Source organism: Polypterus senegalus, chromosome 1, assembly GCF_016835505.1.
Source record: "Polypterus senegalus isolate Bchr_013 chromosome 1, ASM1683550v1, whole genome shotgun sequence".
Taxonomy (NCBI): Eukaryota; Metazoa; Chordata; class Cladistia; order Polypteriformes; family Polypteridae; genus Polypterus; species Polypterus senegalus.
In genome coordinates, this window is record NC_053154.1 from 70,458,293 (window position 1) to 70,480,132 (window position 21,840).

At 38.9% G+C, this 21,840-nt stretch overlaps 1 protein-coding gene across 7 annotated transcripts in view; it reads right to left on the reverse strand.

Moving 5' to 3' along the window:
• sema6e (sema domain, transmembrane domain (TM), and cytoplasmic domain, (semaphorin) 6E) overlaps positions 1–21,840 on the reverse strand; it is a 384,951-nt gene that overhangs the window by 33,507 nt on the left and 329,604 nt on the right. For all 7 annotated transcript variants that reach the window (XM_039750618.1, XM_039750627.1, XM_039750576.1 and 4 more), the window contains 2 exons: positions 8,520–8,578; positions 2,194–2,244 (listed from right to left, as the gene is read on the reverse strand). In XM_039750618.1, coding sequence (XP_039606552.1) covers positions 2,194–2,244; positions 8,520–8,578 — 110 coding nt within the window. The remainder of the gene's footprint in view (positions 1–2,193; positions 2,245–8,519; positions 8,579–21,840) is intronic.

Sequence of the window (21,840 nt, forward strand, 5' to 3'; positions counted from 1 at the left end):
TAAACAATCAGGTACACAAAATTGACAAATGGATGAATTTTACACTTCTCTTTCTAAACATAATGTAACAATTTTAAATGCACTTAGACATTATGGAATTTGGTGCCCTATTCCATCATTGTGGGCACGGCAAGAAACAGCCTAGGACGGGGTGCTAGACCATTATATATATGTATAACCATCCATCCATTATCCAACCCGCTATATCCTAACACAGGGTCATGGGGACCTGCTGGAGCCAATGCCAGCCAACACAGGGCGCAAGGCAGGACCAAATCCCGGGAAGGGCACCAGCCCATCACAGTATATATATATAAAAAAAAAAAAAAAAAAAATATATATATATATATATAGCGTTGTGAAAGGAGGGCTCAACGTACGCTAAGGAGATGTGGACGGATCAGCTGCTGCTACCGAGCTGTGTGTTCTGCATGTCGTGCTGTTCGTCAATCATTTAAAAGCCTGTACAGCAGCAGTCCATTTGTTTCACTTCCTTGTCTCGCGGGACAAAGATTTTTATATATATATATATATATATATATATATATATATATATATATATATATATAAAATATATGTATTTTGAAATGTCCTTATTTATTTATTTTAAGAGCTTCTGTAAAAAGCCAAATTTCTCCTCAGGGGACTGAAGAGACCCAGTGCAAAAATGGGGAGGTGAGTAACATTACATATACACAACACACTTTTTAGTTGTAATAGTTTATGAAACATTACTGTTAGTTCATGCTTTTAGTTGAACATATTGTCATAGGTGTGACCATTGTCCCATTTTTCTGGGAAGAAATTCAAGTGGACATAAAAAGGCCAGAGCCCCTACTCAGAACATATATCTGTATACATCTGTTTTCCCTCTAGTAATGCCTCCACCCATAGGTTCATTGATAAAAGGGGGCTACCAGACAGATGATGTCACCTTGGCAGCCTAAAAGGAAGTAGGCTCTCACTACCCAGGGATGTGAAGTAGGAAAGGAGGAGAACCAGAAGAGAAGTGTAAGTACTGCCTTTAACAACAGGGAAACTGCTGCTGTGCTTGTCGGTAGTCCACAAATTTGGTTATCACACTTACACCTTACAAAACAAAAGAAACAAGGGCCAAACACTTTTTTTTAGTTTCTTTGACAATATAGTAAACTGTGTAAATGTACAAGGTCAAAGGCGGATATTGAATCAACCACCCAGTGGTTTAAACATTCCTGGGCCACACTGGCATCCTGTGGATCCCACTTTCCTTTGTCTCTATACTTACATCATGCTGTGATTTTTAAATCTAAATCACCTAATAACACAGTCCAGGGGATCAGAGGGATTGCAAGGTTTCCTTTTTAAAAACTGGCTGTCAAAGTGGACTGCTAACACAGGTTAATAGCTATCTAAAACTAACAAGAACATTTTAATTATTATCATTTATTAAGTACACACTATTATCCAAAACCACCTTCAATATCACCATTGCAAATATAGTATTGTATTATTACAGTGCATAGAGTTCATTACTTATCTGTGTTATGAAAACATCCTGACATCATAAATCAGCTGCTGTGATCATGAGTTGGGGTGCAAGTTTAGAAGTAAACTGGCGGTATGAGTGGCATGTGCTACAAAAGTGGGAAAACTGCTTGAGCAGGTACTGCAAAGGCTTATTTGGAGCTCAGAGGATGTGTCTGCAGATGTTTAAGTGAAGAGCTCAATGAATGGTATATTTGTTGAGCTCTTGAGTGTCTCCTTGATTTGTGTGCAGACAGGTAAGTCACCTTGTTGCATAATTTCCATCCGCTTGCCATTGAAATGTCTCCTCTGTACAAACCACTCTAAAATGCAGCAGGGTGCTGTGGAAGTCTAACAGAGAATGAATTGCAGTTGGTTTTCAAGCGATTATCAGGAGACACACTGTAATGAGATGTAATCCTCAGTGACCCAAGAAATTAACTAACAATAAACCACACAACAAGCAGCAGTGAGAAAAATGAGAAAAGCTGGAGTCCTGTAATAAAATGTCATCATTAAAACATGGTTCACCCTGCAGGAGAAGTTTGTTATTCAACCTCCCCAGCTCTCTAAACATCAAGAGCTGGACCCCAGTCCCGGCAGTAAAAATTAAAAATAAAAAAAAAATAAAAAGAACACATAAAAACACTTGAAAGAAACAAAAGAAAAGTCATAAAGAAAACTAACCATAGGATGGATCACCAAGGGGGTTTTGATTTCGGGGAGTAGCCAAGATGTCTACAAACAAAGAGAAAGCATTACCAAAAAATGAATGCCAAAAGAGTCATCTGAATAAATGTTTGGATCTTTTTATTTTAAACTTTCAGAAGGTAGACAAAGCATCACTCATTCATGTCAGCCTGTCTTTCATTTGTTTTTAGCAGTCCTTGATTTAGAGGATGAGGCAAGTTGGTGAGCTGAAGTCTCCTTCCCCTCATCCTCAACATTAAATTGGACTCAGAATGTTTATGTAGATATATATACTTTTTAACTCCAAACTTCTTGTCTCTATTTGCGTGTGCATTAGTTTATTCCTTCCTAATTACACAGTAATTATTTTGCACTTACTTGTCTGATTGCAATTTACCTTTATTGCTGCATTCTCTGTTACTGAAGTAATGGCACAGGTAACTGTGCGTTCAGATGGAAAATAACAGAGAAATGCATATTTACCCCAAATAGTTATATTTAATACAACCAAAGACAGAGGAATAATGACAGTATATAATGAACATGTGAAACACAATTAGGCAGGCCTAAACTAAAGTATTCAAATCAATTGTAAATGATTTCTATTGCAAATAAGTAAATAAAAAACAACTGAGAACAACTCCACTAAGCCTCAATGGACGAGGAGCTGCTCTCTCCAACTCCCAGTCCAGGCGTCTCACACAGCTGGCATGACACTGCGGCTCACCCGGGACATCTGGTGCTGGGAGGGAATGTTTTACAAATGAAACTTGAAACAAAAGATAGTTCTACTCTTTCAAACATTTTACTCTTGTTATGTATAAAGATATCAATTCTGGCATACCCACTGAACACACAACTGTTATACGTAATTATCTTTCTTTGCATTCTCTCTCTAGGAATCTTATGGGTGCCAGGCATCTGAATATGGCAGTTCTAAGATGGATAAAGAAAACTACATTTCTTGAGGTCATTAAAACATTCAGGGTGTTCAGAAAAACAATTTGCCCTTCTTTGTGTTGATGCAGAAAAATAACTTTAGAATAGAATATATGACTCGCATGTTCACTCTTTATACTTAGCTTTTTACAATGCAAAGTATTCTTCTGCTTTGAAATTTATTAGATCTTAATTGCTTTATAATCAGGCCACTGGAGCAATGAAAAAAATTCTAAGTTGCCTGTAAAATCACAAATGGGAATGCTTTTAATTCACACAATTAAACAACAAAGAACAAATATGAACTCCTAGAGAAAAAAAAAAAAAAATCTTTGTAGACTGTAAAAATCTTCTAGGATCAAAGGGGATGTATGGTGAAAGCATAAATAAACAATAAATAACATTCTCCTCATTTCAGAATCAGGAAAATGTACATCTTTGTACAATTATTTGTTATATGGTGCAATAATACATTAGGGAAAGGGGATTTCATTCCTAAAAGATCTGGCAGCTACAAATTTACATTGCTACTATTGTCTTATTTAATTTATCCACGACCTTACATAAACTACTTATTAAGACTCCTAACTATCTGTGTTATATTGTGCTTTTTCCATGTGTCAATTATAAAGTGCCTTTAGTGTCCATCCACCTAAGTTTAATGTCAAACATGATGACTATGTTATTGATCTCAATACCTGCAATGTCCAAATACCTACCTAGGAGTCACAGGGCTTGATGAATCACATGAAGCCCCCGGAAGGACATTCCAGCGCAGCTTCACATTTACAAAGTATGGTGAGCTCGCTTCTTTTTTCTCACAACAAATAATGTCCTGCCTGATGGAGTCGGTGCAGTTTGAAGGCTTTATTGTTATTATTTACATATTTGGCTGATGCCTTTATCCAAATTGACTTTCAACATTTGAGATACAATTGGTTACACTTCGTTTCTATAATTTAAGCACCAACAGGTAACACAATGCCAGTAGGGTGATTTGAACCCACAACCTCCAAACATTTAACCACCACACCACACTGCCTACCTTTAGAGGCACACTGAGTCGAGCTACAATCTTTTACCATTCTTTTACAATCTTTTTCCATTCTATTGTGGTATGTAAAGCATGACTGTGACGATGTGGGTTCTGGCTCCACACTCCCATCTGATTTTTTCAAGCACTTGAACCCAACACCGTCGATAACGTAACAGAGTGAGCTAGTCAGTGAAGGCAATAAACATCTAAGCAAGGGGATGGTTGAAAGTGCAACAGTGCTTTTATTTAAAACTGTCCATCAAAACAGGTGTTCACATAAATAAAGTGCAGTTCATTCAAAAAGAGTCAATAAATAAATAATCCAATAAAACATGTGGAGGTTAAAAATATAGAAAAAACAATCCTTTAAAACGAGAGGTAAAATGTTTAAGGAAGCAGTCTTTAAAAACAACAAGAACAAACCCGGTGCCTTCTTTTAAAACTAGCGTCCCTCTTGCTTCACCCATCAGGGCCACGCAACAAGGGAGACGCTCACTCTGCAGCTGACCTTCTCTATGCCTCTGCTACTGCCAGTCGCCTTCCCGATCCTTGGCTCCGGTCTGCTCCCACCTGACAGCGACTTGGGAATCCCATAATGGCCAAGGCTCTCACATTCGGGACACTGCGTCCCAAGTCCCGACTCCCGCTACCGACTGCGGAGAGTCCTGCACCTTCCCGGTCACTCCCTCCCTGCAACAAACTTCTGGGGGCGTGACCACAACCACTTCTCCCAGGTGTTGGCCAAACAACTAGGCAGCCTTCAGCTACCTGCGAGCGTTCGCTCGCCTCCTTCCTGCTGCACCGATTTGCTCGCGCTCTTTCTCCTTTCTCTTCTTCCTGCTTCCAACCTCCATTTCCTTCTCTCTCCTCTCTCTCGTTCCTTTCTCAATCCCCCCACAGCCGACTCGCGCTTCTTTTAAAATGACGAGGGCCACAGCAGCTGCAGCATTAGCCACGGGACAATCACGAATGTGGGCAGTTCCTCACCTGTGCACTGAGTGAGAAACACCCACACCCTATGGATCGCCCCCCGGCTTGCTATGGCCCAACGACTCCTTGCTAAGCCACGAGAGCGTCGATTATTTATTTAAAAATGGCCTTTACTCAGTGAGCTGTGGACCCGCTATACCACAATGACATATCAGATAGAAAAAGCTTGCTCTGTTTTTGCGGCCCAAAACTTTTGTGTTCTTTAGTCCTTATAGCTGTATTATTTGCATTGTTTTTTGTGGTGAGCGCTCATTTGTTTTCAACTCTCCTACGCACACAGCCCACCTCTATGACATAAGGGTGAGTTGCAGACTGGTTGGACTAAGTTGCTGAGTATATCAAACTACACAATTTGCAGCCATGGGAGTATGCTGTGGCTAAGATTGTGTTAATGAAATCGGAGATTGGAAAAGTTTTGTAATGTGACATGGCATTAAAACATGCAAGTTAAAATTTCAGCGTACACTGTACACATGACAATATCACTACAGCTGAAATTATAAGTAGCAAAAAGTGCCTTTAATGTCTGTTATATATCTGTAATAAAGTGCCTTTCATTATCTGTGTTTTATACTGCCTTTTATCTTTATCTCTTGTAAATTGACTATCTATGAGAGAGATGTAAATAGAACACTACCATATTGCTCTGGCTGTTTAAGGCCAATATTGTGTCTGGGGTTGCCACAGGGTGATGCTCTAGGCTGGCATCCCTGGTCTAAATGAACACTAACCTGTGACCTAGAAGTGAGCACAGACATATTAAGAGGCTGGGGTTTAAAGTGCCATTCTGACTGGAGAGCGTCTGTGCTTGGAGTCAGTTGGGAGAGTGTTGGAAAGAGATCAGGTGATGAGAGGAAGAAGGGGCAGAGGTGGTGAAAGAGGTCTCAGGGGCTGTGAAGAAGTGTTTGCTTGGAGTGTGTTGTGGGTAATTGCAGGAGGCAAAACAGAGGCTAGTCATGTGGAGTATTGGCCATTTATGTTTTAACCTTTCACTTCACACTTCCTCTAGACCTGTTTGGTTTGCTTGGTTATTTGGGGTTTTGAAATGACAGATTCCCATACAGGCAACACTAGCTTTACTAAATAGTGCTATTTGTTATCTGTCTATTATAATGAAATTCACTATCTGTCTTTGTAATTAGTATCTTTAATGATGGTATACAGTGCTTTTTATTATCTGTGCTTTATACTGCCTTTCACATTTATCTCTGTATGCTATATAGTGCCTTTTACATCTATGTATCTGTCTATTTTGCTACATTTTCCAGTTATCCCAATTCAGGGTAAAGGGGAGCCAGTGCCTATTTCAGCTGAATTAGGGGCAAGACAAAAAGGGACCCTGTACAAGATGCTAATCCTCCATAGGGCACATTCACACACGCAGCCATACTGTGCCAGTTTAGAGTGATCACATAACCTAACCTGTGCACCTCTGTGATGTTGGAGGAAACTTGAGAACCTGCATGAAAAAAACCATGTGGACTCATAAAAACTCCACACAGACAGCAGCCACATCGGGATTCAAGTCAGGGTCCAATAGGCTATGAAGCAACAGCTGGACAAGTGGAGCCACCATACTAGCCTTTAACTTTCTTTTGTACTCAAAATATATGGAAGTGCAACATGGTCTTTTATATGAAGTACTTATCAGTTATTGAATGTTTTTTCACTTTGTTCGTCTTTTCAATTTTATGCTGCCATTTTAGAGTGACCTGCCCTTTATATACAGCATATGTAATTTTAACATCAGACATAATTTATTTTTTCCATTGGAATGAGAATTCAGCCATAAACTGAGGAAAAATGCAATCCTGCAAACTGAAAGACGCTTTGGTGAAATTCAGCCCCTTCACAAGAGAACCTTGTAACTTTAAATTTAGAAATTCCAAAACTAGGTTTTGATTAGGCTCAGAGATTAATCACATGAATACATTTATTAATTATTAAGAGGCAGGATGCAACAGAAACATACATCCACCATTAGCCCTGGGTCCCCAAGCTGCCCATCACTGGCATACAGTCCGTCACTCATATCTGACATTTTTGAGAATGGGACAATACATATTGTAAATGGGATTTTCTTGTTTCCCCTTTTCAAATGTCACAGAATAACATTTTCTAGGATGCATTGAAAGAGGTGGTCCTTTCAGTACTACATGATATGAAATCCTGTCAAAACAGCACAAAGAAGTACTCTAATGAAATTTAGACTAATTAAACTAATGAATTGAGTGGCTTGATGACACAGTGCTAATAAAGAGATTGGGTTCAAATTCAGGCCTGGTCAGAGTGAGTGTGGAGTTTACAGGTTCTCTTCTTGTCCATCTACTCAGGTTTCCTCCAACATCCCAGAGATATGCAGGTTACAGCAACTGGCCTTTCTAAACTGGTATGGTATGGATGTGTCTGAAAAGTATTCAGCCTTAGAATTGAGCCTTAGAGTCAGCTGGAACTTTAATAATTGTTGTTTCCTACTAAAAATGCTCCCCATGAAACCAAAATTGGACCAAGCAGGCTCAGTAAATAGAGCGATAGATTTAACAAATGAAATAATTTTTTTTCACAGTAAAGTGGAGATCCTTTTTCACGTAACAATCTGCTAAAACCTCCAGTTTGTTGTATTTAATTGTGTGAACAGAAAACATCCAAGTGCTTCCCACTGTGTGTCACATGTTGTTGAATTGCCAATTTCATTATCGTTTTCTTCTCTACGATCGCTCTTAGTCTTTGTCTGCCATCATTTGTTTCCATGTTCATTATCCCCCTCCTAATTCATCTCTTCCCGCCTCAGAAGTAATTTTCTTCTACTCATGAAACTTGGCACTGAAGCTACAGCATCTACTTTTGAGAATGGCTTCCAATAAAGAACATGCTCTGAACTCTGAAGAATTTAATGAGCAAGGTGAAGATATTCCTGGAGAAAATGGAAAATTTGCTTTCTGTCACACAAAAGAAGATGATTTTAGACGGGCCATGTCTTTCTACTTTGATGAATGGCCCCACCGCAGCAGGAGAGAAACATGTCTAACACTAATAAGGTTAAACTATTCAGATCTGGATGGAATTTCACTTTTGGCTCATTTTTGTAAAAAAATGAAAGGAATCATAAAATATGTTGCATCTTGATCACTTCAATCAAGATAAGTACAAGTCCAATTAAAAAAAATGTCCTCAGTAGTCTAATAAAATAAAAAGGTTACAGACTATTGGCAAAGGTTAAGCGTGAGCAATATTATGCTGCATAACTGAAGGGAAAAAGCCAACATACTAGCAGGATAAAGCTTAGCAAAAATATTTAAATGGCACATTTGAACAGAGAAATAAAAAGCATTCTGATCGAAGCCTCATTCCTTCATACCGTGACAGCTATCAGGACTTTGGGAATATCCATTTTCAATATCTTGTTCAAAGCTGCCTCTGAAAGACAGAAAGAAATAAAGGACAAAGCACGCTTTTATATAATGTTTTCATATAAAGATACCATAAACACAAGCATCCTCAAATCTAAAATCTCAAATACATCACCCTATATTTTGCTTATTTATTATGGTCTATTGTTTGTTGGAAACCCTGAAAGATGCTTGAGAGGCACATTTAGAGATAACGCATCAGGTGACAGATCAGTTGAGACTCATCACTCCGATGGTCTTCCCTAATTAAGCATGGATGTCTGATCTTGAGCTTCCTGAACAGCCCTGCCATTGTGTGCCAGCTCTGCTGTAGCTCTTCAATTTGATCTGCTGTTATTTAGGTCTGTTTATCAAGGATGTAATTTTCTTAACAATTTTCAATCCAGTGTAGGTGTTTCCTACATAATGTAAGAAACAAGAAAAAAAACCCAAAAAAAAACAAAAACAAAAATGAAACACAATGGCAAAATATTTAAACTGGTGTTCTTCTTTTTTGAGAGCTGGAAGAATCACATCTAACTCCTACTGACTCACAGAAATGTGTGGTGCCCGTTTCTGCTGCTTTATTCCCACTCTTTCATCATCAGTTAACATTCCCGCCTACTCCAAACTGCTTTAAACAACCCCCAGGTAGGAGTCAGTTTTGCATTTTGTGAGTTATGTGTACTTTGGATCTTAGCAAATATTTCCTAAATGTCAAGAGTGTGGGGTGGGGGGAACAAGTGAATGAAGGTGGCATTCTTACCATCCATGTAATCAAACTGCACTTGGCAGTCTGACAAATGAAGGAATGTAAACAGGGAGTGTCACATGGCTTCTTCTCGCTACCAAACAATAAAAACTAACTAAAAGAAATAAAATAACTATGGTCAGATGTTGATAACAAGAGATTGTCACTATTCTGTTGTGCAGTGAGACTATTAACAAGAAAGTGAGCAAGGAGTTTTTAAATTTTTTTAATCAGCTTGGTAAGACATTTTTGGACTTTGGGAACACTGCTTAGTGTTTCTAGTTTTTATTATATGCAACAGAAGAAAACTACATTGTTGGGGTTTAATTCCTCACCTTTACCTGCAGTATCCACAGCATCAAATCAATAAGTCTTAATTTACGCAATTAGAAATCTTGGATTCTAAAACGCTATTACATACTTAATGTAAATAACATTATGTTTAACAGTAGAATTACTAAAGCTTACGAAAGAACTCGTAAACCGGGCCAACCTTAAATCCACTCGCACCTCTACATCAGCGTATATTGTTTTGTAAATGCATTGATAATCCCAAGCAGCAAGCAGCCTACTATCCCATCCTCCCACCGCCGCAGAAACAGCAAAAACCTCTCCCAGCTCAAGCCTCGTTTATCAAAAATATGTCATTATTTGGAACACATACCTTTAGTGAAAGTGCTTATTTGATATTTGGACTTCAGTCTTCACACATTATACACTTCATGTCAAACTTTTCTCGTTAGTATAAAACATGGAAAAAGTTTATCTTTTAGGTATGTGTTCAACATTTCTTGCATTTCCTGTCATCCTACACTTACATAGATCTTTGTAGACACAGAACACACATGAAATGTATGTGTTCCAAATAAAAATATATTTTTTAGCCTATACAGCTCTAGGTACCTGACTCCCTGATAAACAAGGCTTGAGTTGGTAGAGGTTTTTGCACTTTCTGCGGCGGTGGGAGGATGGTATAGCCAGCTGCTTGCTGCTTGGGCTTAACAACACATTTACAAGACAAAAGACGCTGACAAAGAGGTGCGAGCGGATTTAAGGTGGGCCGGATTTACGATTTTTTTCGTAAGCGTTGGTAATTCTAGTGTTAAAATAATCAATATAGAGGTGCACTGAGTGTGCATTGAGAGCCCAATGTAATTAATACAAAATTGATAGATAAGCAGTATGTATTATACAACCTGAGGGATGCCAAGAGAAAGGACTTTGCACTCTTGACACCATTGGTAGTAGTTAGCTTTGTGTCTCCATGGTCTGTCCTCTCACATCCCAAATATGTGCCTAATAGGTTCATTGGAGACTCTACTTTGGCCCAGTGCAGGTGTGTGAATGAGTATGCCCTGTGATGGACTGGTGCTGCATCCACAGTTGGTATGAGGGCTGCAACAACAGGCTCCAGTTCCCACTTACATGTCAAGTAGAACAGTGGTGTACTTTAGTGCAACTCCAACAGATTGAGTATGAACCCAGTGTGGGCACATTTTCTGTAGACTCATCAAATACCGTGTGGTTTTCATGATGCATTGTGAAGACGTAAAAGTTTGCTAATTGATGACTGTGAATTAGCCTTTTATGGGAAAGTGCTTGTGTGTGCCCTGTAAAGGAAAGGTGCCAAGCCTTGCACCTTTATGCTACTGGATGCACTTCTGCCCTTTTACTAAAAGTTGGAAAACATGGGTTTATGAAATGGATAGATAAAGCAAAAGTTAAGCCTTATATTTTCCTTTATATTATTTTTCATTATACACCCCTGCAGTGAGCAACATGGTGGCCCAAGGCTTATTGCTGCTGACTCACACATCCAGAGTCATGGGTTTGAATCCCGTCCAGGGCACCGTATGTATGAAGTCTGCATGTTCTTCCAATGTCCAAGTGCGTTTCATAAGAACATAAATTTGACAAATGGGGGAAAAATATTAAGTTTATCAGGCTTGTTTGTTTAGGTAATACCTAAGCTGTCCTAAAATGTCATCTAGATATTTCTCTAAGGTTGTCAATGTTTCTGCTTCAACTGCCTGATTTTGGTAGTTTGTTCCAGATTTCCACAACTCTTTGCATAAAGAAGCGCTTCATGGCCTCAGTCCTTAATGCACTTCCCCTTAATTTCCACTGGTGTCCTGGAGTATGTGAGTCACACTTAAGTTGAAAGAATATACTTTATCAATGCCTTTGAAGATTTTAAAGACCCAGATTAGATTCCCAGGCAGTGTCCTCTGCTCCTATGAGTGTGTCCGAGTAGGACATGTCCTTAAGTCTTGAGATGCACTTGGTTGCTCTGCTCTGAACAGCTTCAAGGGCTGCTATGTCTTTCTTGTGGTGTGGTTACCACAACTGCACACAGTTCTCCAGATACGGCCTCATTAGTGCATTATACATATATGCTAGGCATAATGTCCCTCAATATATTCAATATGTCATGTCACTTTCGGCACTAACCATCGGACCTCTTACTGTGTGTGTTTAAGGGATTCATGAATATAATTTTCTATTTACTGACCTCTCATCTCTCACTCAGCCTAACAAATATATTGGCGCTATGTATTTCACTTTTGTTTAAAAAAAATAAAAGAATAGCAGGTATGCTATGAACATTACTACTTTGATTTCTTCTTCTGTAAAACTGCCGCAGAGGTCTTTAACTGATAAAAAAACAGGTTTAAACTCAAAAAACACAACATTGCTAAAGTATATATACGGGGGATTCTACTGACATTAGTTTGACAGTTTCTTTGTTCGCCAAAACACTGTAATGCTCATTTAGATGGAACAGTGCAGAGTTACCTAAATTGAAATCACATTCGACAAGTGACCTCCATTTTATAATTTATGTATGCCCATATTGAACTTACTATGTCTGCATCGAATTATGAATGCTTTACTTAATTCCTTCAACTATTAAAAAAAAATATGCCCAGATTACTTCTTATATCCTTTGTTTCGCAAACTAAATGAAGTATGGGTCAAGAGTGTCTGGGCTCCCAGCGTCTATGAGCTAGAGAGGCCAATTGAAAAATAAATGGATGGATAGAGGTAATCTACCTAGATGGCAAACGACTGTCAGAACAGAAAGAACATATGATGGGTACATGAAAGTGGAGGGGCCCAGAATGGTCCACATTTTATACACCAGTAGTGAAGATCAAGCAGTGTGGATAAACTGACACCGGGGTGGTATACCGTATGTCATTAAATGGTGAACTTGGCATCATTTCTCAATGGTCAATGAATTAAGAGAAATGTGATGGAAGAGTGGTAGAAAGCAGAGAGAGAATTCCCACCAGCAGGGGTTACACATGTGAGACAGACCAATGAGCACAGAGCTACCAAGGTTACCTGACTTATAAATACAGAGATCTCTGGGGAGATGACTCCTGGGTTTTCAGAAGGTAATTTGAAGCCTAGAAGAATCCCTAAGATGAAGAGTAAAAGCAGTTCCCTTCTAGTAGCATATGGAGCTTGGCGTCATGTGGTCCTCTGGGGTTAAAGGGTCAACAGGCTGGGTGGAATTGTGGCCAAAGAATAAACAGGGTATATGAGAGTCAGAGTGAAGCATAAAGTCTGGAGCACTGTGGGGACTGAAACGCTGTGTTTCTAAAGATTCAACCCTCCTTACAAAATAGGAACCGTAGAGCCAAGCTCGGGTATATTTCATGTGCTCTCCCTTTGATAATCCACCACTAATAAAACAGTATTTTTCATATAAAATTGTTTAATTTTGGTGCTCTCTGATCAAAGTTTGGGTTCCCACACAGCTGCCCACATCACAATATATAAAATGGAGGGTATATGTGGGCACCATCTTCTGTATTTCTTTCATGCGGCATTAACCTGAAAGCTGTTCTGTCTGTTTTTAACATTAAGTGTTGCACTAGTTTTATATTCTGAGCAACTTCCAAAGAACACAGAAAGTCACCTTATCAAAAATCACTGTTGTTATTTTGTTTAATACAGTGCACTTTACAAATGCACATCTTTTATATGCACTATTGTATGATGTTGTATTTGTATTTTATCAATACTTTGTAATGGACATGAAAGTATGAACTTCATTCTACAAAATGCACATGACAGACATTTGAACCGAGCTTGACGTCTCCATGATATTCCTGCTTATTCACATACAGCCAGCAGCAGAGAGTTCACTTCATCTGAGGAGAGCTCACTGGCAGTTCTTTGCGTCCTTGAAATGAGTGCCTTTATTATTTATTAATCAGCAATTTCTGTAAATGTATTTTTACATTTGTTACTTAATTTGTGTTGCCTTCCTTGTTAGCTTAAGGATATATACTTTAAAGAAACACTGGTGAAACGCATTTGTAGCTTATTCTAAATACCCAGGCAGTATTCTCTCAAGACAGCATAACGTAAGAGAGCAGATCAACCATCTGAGGCCTCCTTTTAACCTCCACATTGTTTACTGAAAACTCTTTCACTACTCTTCTGTCACAACCAATCTAAGATAACTGGATTCCTGGCTTCATTTCACATTATTAACATATAAGATTCTCAAACCTACTTAACTCTATTCTGGATCCTGATGGGCTGGAACCTATCCTGGCAAAACTGGGAACCAGTCAAGCCTAGAGCATTAGAAAAGCTTTGACAAGAAAGGGCCATTCGGCCCACGCCAGTCCTTTCCACCTAATTTCATCAAGTTGAGTTTTGAAGGACACTAAAGTCCAACTCTCCACCACACTGCTTGGTAATTTATTTTATGGCTCCACCACACTGTCCCTTGTATGAGTTTGTGAGAGCTTAATCCTAGCTTAACGAAAGAAGTACATGGGTAAACTGAGTATGAAGAAATGTTTGTTAACACTTGTGAGAAATTTACCCCTTAACAAGTTTCCAGCTGTGTCCCCATGTTCTTGTTGAAATCATTTTAAAGTAGCAGCCGGGGTCCACTGTACTATTTGTTTTCATAATTTTAAAAACATCAGTCATCCGTTTGCTAAAATCTCAGTTTACTAAAACTGAAAAGGTTTGAGACCTTTAATCTTTCTTCATAACTCATACACTTCAATCCTTTAATCTTCCTAGTCACTCTCTTCTGGACCTTCTCTAGTGCTATGCCTTATTTGTAATATGGAGACCAAAACTGCACTCAGTACTCCACGTGAGGCATCAACAGTGTGTTGTTAAACGTAAGCATAACCTTCCTTGGCTTGCACATCATGATATATAGCCTAACATCCTATTAGCCCTCTTGATCGATTGTGCACGTTGCATTGACGTAGATAGTGATAAATCCACTATAGCTCCTAGGTCCTTTAGATAAGGGGTATTTTCAAGTTCCAGACCTCCCATTGTGTATCCAAACAGGGCCTACACATAAGCCAGCTGAGAATCACCAATTAACATAACACTATGTCTATCATGATGCACGAGGAAAATTCACACAGATACAAAAGACAAGATCGAAAATGCTATGCAGACAACAATCAGGTGTAGAACTTAACCCCAGGATGATAGATCTGTGAAGCAGCAGCACTGGGCCACCATCAAGTCAAGTCAAGTCGAGCTTTATTGTCATATCAACCATATACATTAAAGCACACAGTAAGACAAAATAATGTCCTCCGGGACCAAGGTGCAACGTACAACACAACAGGACAACAGCACAATCAGACAGCACTTCAGACAGATCACAAAAGGACAAACGGGAGGAATGAATAAATAATATAATATCTATACATATAACTGCACATATATACTACAGTAAATATAAAAATACAAATATACAAATATCTAAATAAGAAAATATATCTAGCAAAAAGAACTATGGGGTGGGCAGGCACATAAGGGAGGCAGTAACAAATGCAGAGTATTGACAAAGGACTATAAGACACAGTGCAAAACGGCAGGTAAGTAGTGTAAACATGTATTATATGCGCAATTCTTTAGTGCAATTACACTGTGCAAATATGAACAATTGTGTAAGTATGCAATGAGTTGAGAGAGTAAGGATGTACTGTACATATGGACAAGACTATTGGCATGCAAACATAACATTGTAGGTATACACATTGTAGGTATAAAAATACAGCGCGGGGGATTAACACTAGAATTACCAGAGCCTACGAAATGTGGGCATAAACTATATAATGTATGAAGCCTGAAGTCCAAAGATCAAATAAACACTTTCAAAAAAGGTTCAAGGAAAAGACAACAGCTTCCATGGCGTAGCAGTAAGATTTGCTGACTTGTAATCAAGAGTCCCCAGTTCGATTCCGACTCACTCCTATATTTGCCGTTTTCAGTAGTGAGCTGCTCTTATTGTTAATATTATACAGTACACACATAGGCTTGGTTTGCATCTGTAACACACGGTGTACATTTATAGGACTTGTACAAGTTACTGTTTTTTTTTCACTTTTATTCTCTCTAAATCACGATCACGAAACATAACGGAGGGATCTGACGCTGTTAGTTTTAATTTGAAACTGGGAATAACTGGAGATGTGAGCGGTGTTTTGAGACAATGGAACTGGACATTCTCTGATCTGGAGGGATAAAAGCTGACAACACAAACACTGGCGAATCAGCATTCTTCGTATCTCACCGTCACTTGATTTTTTTTATTCAGTTTTATTGAGTGTTCCTGCTCATGCTGAATTAGTATGGACCTTATGGTCTATGATGTCAAAAAAAAACAAAAAAAAAAACAGAGACATAGGTATATATGATATTTGGAATAATTAGTTTTATGACCTGTATAGTACATTTCAGAAACCTTTGTGGCATGGATACATCATTATTCATATTATTCATATTCATTCGCATAACATCTTGCAGTTTGTAATCAATGACCGCGTGTTTTTTCTTACCCCCGATCATGCCAGTCCCCACATGTTGTTGTATGCGGTTTCTTTTGTACTCCAGGACATGCAGGGGAAAGAATAATACAGAACAGTAAGTTCAGCGCTATATGCAATCATCAGATTCAAATGTTAACAGTTCACACACACACGCAAGGATCGTCCTTCCTACATTTACAATGTATGTACCTCTTACAATGTACACACTTCTCTCTATGCTGTGATTTCTATTACACACCTGAAAGAAAGAGACAATATATATGAAGACATCATCGCACTAATGCAATATTATTTGAAAACGAACAGCATCAGATCGTGTGTGAATTTATGCTGGTGCTGTTACTTAAGAGTCAGATCAGGAGCTTATTCAGTGCACATAAGAGCATGCAGGTGGCCAGTTGCTGTGTGATGCAACATGCTGGCGGTGATCAACGCACATGTACTGTGCAAGGCATGCATGGGGGGCCACTGTGAATAAAACAGTGTTCATGGCTCAGCTTGCAGAGGAACTTCATCGTCACATCTTACTAGAAAAGGCGATGGAAAAAGAAAAGGAGGATTCAACATCGACAAGCTTCTGTTCCAGACAGCCGCTTTCCCCAATAAAATAAAAGCACACTTGTTCGGTTATATTTGTACCTTTTGTGAAAGTGTTTCGTTGATATTTGGACTTCAGGCTTCACACATTATACACTTCATGTCTACATTTTGTCATATTAGTACTAAAACATGAAAAACGTTTCTGTTTTAGTGATGTGTTTACTGTGCATAGATCATTGTAGACACGGAACACACATGAAATGCAAGTGTTCCAATAATAATATAGTATTTATAAAAGGTGTCATTTTGCTTGACTTTTCACTCTATACAACTCTAAGCAACTGACACGCAGGTAAACAGAGCTGAGAAAACTGTGCGTGGTGAGGGGATGTGATAGCAGGCTGCTTGCTGTTTGGTGCTTATCCACATATTTACAGGATAAAGGACGCTGACGGAGAGGTGAGAAGCGATTTAAGGTGGGACGGATTTTTGAGTTTTTTCGTAGGCTCTGGTAATTCTAGTGTTAAAAAGGGCAGAACAATTTGTGGAGAAGGGGGCAGCATGGTGTTCAGAAGCCAGACTGCTTGAAGGAAAAAGCTTTGCACAGTCTAGCAGACCTGCTCCTGATGCTGCAGAATCTTCTTCCAGATGGAAGGGGGTAAACAGTTTGTGGGAGGGATGGAGGGATGGTAGGGGTCAGCCACGATGCAGGTGGCCTTACGTAGGGAGCAGGAGGTATAAATGTCCTGGAGTCTTGGTAAAGGGCTGCCGATGATGCGATCAGTGGTCCGCACAATCCTCTGAAGGGCTCTGCGGTTGGAGACGTGGCAGTTTCCATGCCAGACTGTAATACTGCTAGTCAGAATACTCTCAAATGCCACCTGTCCTCAGACTATTGGAATTCTAACAGTCTGAAGAAGTCACAATATTATTGCTAGGAAATCACTACTCATATGCATAATTTAAACACAAATAACCTGAAGGCCAGAGGAGAATGTAATAAGATGTGTGTTGAAATAACAGTCTGCTCTTGTATTTAACAGTCAGCCCATGACACCCTACATATGCGAGCATGCATTACATCTATATAAAAAAACATAACAGTGCTGTAAACATCCTGCACTTAAACACTGTATTCACACTAAAAGCCATTTTCTCTTTCTCTTTTGCCTGCCTCTCTCATTCTCCTCCTAAACCTTTCGGAAACTGTAGGGCTTCCTTGTGAACAAACACATGCTTATAATGAAAATGTACTCATTTGGATTAGTGTAATGTGAATCATAAGGCAAGGTTGTTCACTAGCCCGACATGTCTGCGTCTCTTGCATTTTCATTAGACCTGACTATGTTTTGAATCATTTTGTAAATGGATCTAATGACTCCCCTATTGACTAAAGGCGTTTTTTTCTCTTTAGCTTGAAGCCCTGAGTAAGAGTTCAATATATTCTCATTCATTTACTTGGGGTTTTGTTATCAAGTCAGGCTCTGTGAATGCTAACAAAGTATATCAAGATATGCAAGGTAAAAGCAGACAACACATAAACAAAATGGCATTTAACCAGACTTTCAATTTATTCATAGGTATTTGAAATATTCATCAGAGTAAATGTAAGAAAGAGGCAACTCAGCAATAAAAGCATCAATATCTCTATCCAAAAAAATTGAGTTTTATAGACAGAATAAATTACCAGCATGAAGAAATAGTAACAGTGACTAAGAAAATTGTTCCTTTTCTGGTACTGTGCTTTCATTCTGCTAATATCTGAAGTCGTGATGAATTTATGAGTAGACCCATGCAGCCATACAGCTCCTGGGTCATGTGATTTAAATTTTGTTCTCCTAGCAGAGTTTACAAGTTCACTCATCTTTAACCCCAAATGTCACACATTTTCAGTTCTGAAATTCTGACATCCTCAGTAGAGCCTGAATTTTCCCATGACCTGCTTCAGTGTTCATTCCAGTTCTATACCACAAAGTGAGGGCATAGCGATTAGTGCTGTTGCATCTAGGTGGCAGGAGATTAATTCTTGGAAGTTCACATTCCTGTAAAGTTTTACTTAAATTATAATTTGCTTCAAAAATGTGACGTTGACATGTAGAGAATTTCTATTTAAAGGGTAACAGTTTTTTCAACTGAATTGGAGTAAAGTGAGCGGGTGAGCTGGCAAGGGTTTGCGTTTATGGTTGGAGTGTTGTATTATCCAATTGAATGAGAATCAGAGACTGTCCCGATATAAAAGGGCAGAAAGAAGAAACCAATCCTGGACAAGATACCAGTTAGGGTTCAGTCCTTGGGCCAATACTTTTCTACTTTATATCCTTCCTTTAGGTCAGATTATTCACAGACATAGCCTTAACTTCAACTGCTATGCAGAAGATATACAGTTATATCTTAGTATAGACTCCCCTACAGATTCACCTCCCTGCACACTCACTGACTGCACCGCTGATCTTAAGCTATGGATGGAAAATAACTTTCTCAAACTTAATGGCAATAAAACTGAAGTGTTATTGGTAGGTCCAAAATGCCAACTTTCTCAGGCATCCAATTTCTCTGTTTCTGTTGATGGTACTCTTGTTGTCAGAAATCTTGGTGTTTTGTTTGATTCATCACTTAAATTTGAGCTACACATTAGGCCCCTTTCCAAAATGTATTCCTATCATTTCTATAACATTGCCCGTCTCCATCCATTTCTGTCCTTTAATGATGCTCAAACTCTGGTTCATTATTTCATAATATCTTGGACTGATTATTGTAATTCCCTCTTCATCGGCCTCCCTGCAAAATCTATTCAGAAGCTACAGTAGATTCAGAACTCCGCAGCCAGAGTCCTCACCCATACAAGGCGTTTTGCTCGCATCTCCCCTGTTCTCTCCCAACTTCACTGGTTACCAATTCCATCAAGGATTAAATTCAAGATTCTGCTTCTCACCTTCAAAGTCCTACCTAACCTTGCCCCTCTCGACCTTACTCAGCTCCTAGATCATTACACTCCTTAATGCTCTCTCAGGTCCTCGAGCAGTAACCTCCTTACTGTCCCACGCACCAGACTCTCCACCCTGGGAGGCAGATCCTTCAGTGCTATGGCCCCTCAACTCTGGAACACTCTTCCTCAGTCTCACTGAGATCGCTCTTCTTTCTGCACTTTTAAATCTCAACTGAAAACTTTCTTCTTCTACGAACTTCTGTCTTCCGTGTAATTTTTTTTTTACTTTGTATGTAAAGTGACTTTGGGTTTGTGAAAGGCGCTCTATAAATACAACTTATTATTCTTATTATTTTAGTTGTTGGCAGGGCCCACTCATGCACACACTATGCATACACCCACATAAACAGTTGATCAATGTAAAGCACTCAGTTATCCTAATACTTGAATAATTGGGATATGGAAAGAAAACCAACAAAGGACACAGGGAAAACATACAGACTTCACACAGTGAGTAGGAACAGAATTCAAACTAACATTGCTTAATCTTTAATGCAACAGCAATACCCACTCTTTCACTACTCTTCTATCACAATCAATCTAAGAAAACTGGATTCCTGGCTTCATTTCACATTATTAACATATAAGATTCTCAAACTTACTTAACCCTATTCTGGGTCATGGATGGGTGGAACCTATCCTGGCAACACTGGGCACCAGTCAAGCATTAAATATTAGAAACACTTTGACAAGAATGGGCCATTCAGCCCACTGCAATCCTTGAGTTTTGAAGGTCAATAAAGTCCTACTCTCCACCACACTGATTGGTAATTTATTTTATGGCTTCACCACACTGTCCCTTGTATGAGTTTGTGAGCTCGCAAAACAGAAGAACTACATGGATGAATCGAGATACCTAAAAGTGTGCAGATCAAAGCAAATGGGTACTGTCATGTCAAAGCTTTACATGTAATAGAAATACTGTAAGCATAATATAGCTGTATAAAGAGTGGCAAAGTGAGATTTACAAGGGTAGCAATATAATGATTAAGTTTTATTTGGTTTCCTTGTCAAATAACACCCTTGCACTGTCAAGCTTGCTGTATGCTTGGTATTATCAAAAGGGCCTTCAAAGTATAACACATCAATTTAACATCAAAGTCAGAACTAAAGGAGGAGTTTGTTGGCCCTGCTGTAACAGTGAACAAGAAACACCTGCCCATGTATGCATCTTAACAGTGGTATGGGACAACAGCCCAGTCCAGAGAGGGACAGGACAGCATAGGACAGAAAATTCATTTTAATCAATGCTTAGAAGGATTCAACCACTTCCTACTCAAAGCAAATGAAAGATCAGCAGGACGTCACTAAGAATGAGACAGTCAAAAAGAGGCCCTCAGTTCAGTGTATGACTCTTTATTTAGTCTTTTTCATCTGCATTTACTTACTTTCTAAAAGCTTTTGATAAGGTACCCTATAACAGGCTAATCATTAAAGTCCTGGGATGGAATTGTGAGTAGAGGAGGAGGGTGGGAGCTTGTCCTGATACAGTACATTGCAGCACCCACCACACGATGAACCACGTCAAGTCTGTGCAAATGGTGACACCTCAGCACCACACTAGCTCGAAAGGAGTGGAACAGTGCAGACAAATGCATTAAAAATACACAGAACACAACCAGTTATACTGGGAAAATTTTTTTATGAATTAGAAAATGCCATTCGGTCACCCAGGTATTAATACTGAGGCCAATGTCCCTTTTAACTAAAGTTAATTATGTACCTAAAAATTGAAGTAACAATTTAAATTTGCATAACGCTGACACAAAATTGGGTAGATTGGCAGATACCCTAGAATGATTAAAATCCCTACTGATTTAGCTGGGCAAAATTGAGCTGTGGACAAATTCAGTATAAACACTAAAGTTAAAAGAAAATAAAATCATATTTGTTGACTTTCTGTGCATAAAGCTGTGGTTTATAAATGTTTACTCTGTCACAACAATTTCATTATATCCACCTCTGATATGCAGTATGTGCTTATCTCTGTAGAACAAAATGTACTGAAGTGACTTTGCTCAAACTCAGTAGCGTTTTAGCCTTTTAAAATGCTAATAACATATTTCATTTGGAATGTTTTTGAGTTATCATGTCCACAGGCTTACCATCTTGACACACACACAGATACCACTCCAGAAGTGATCTGATCATTTTCAGGGATGCCAAAAACATGTAAAATT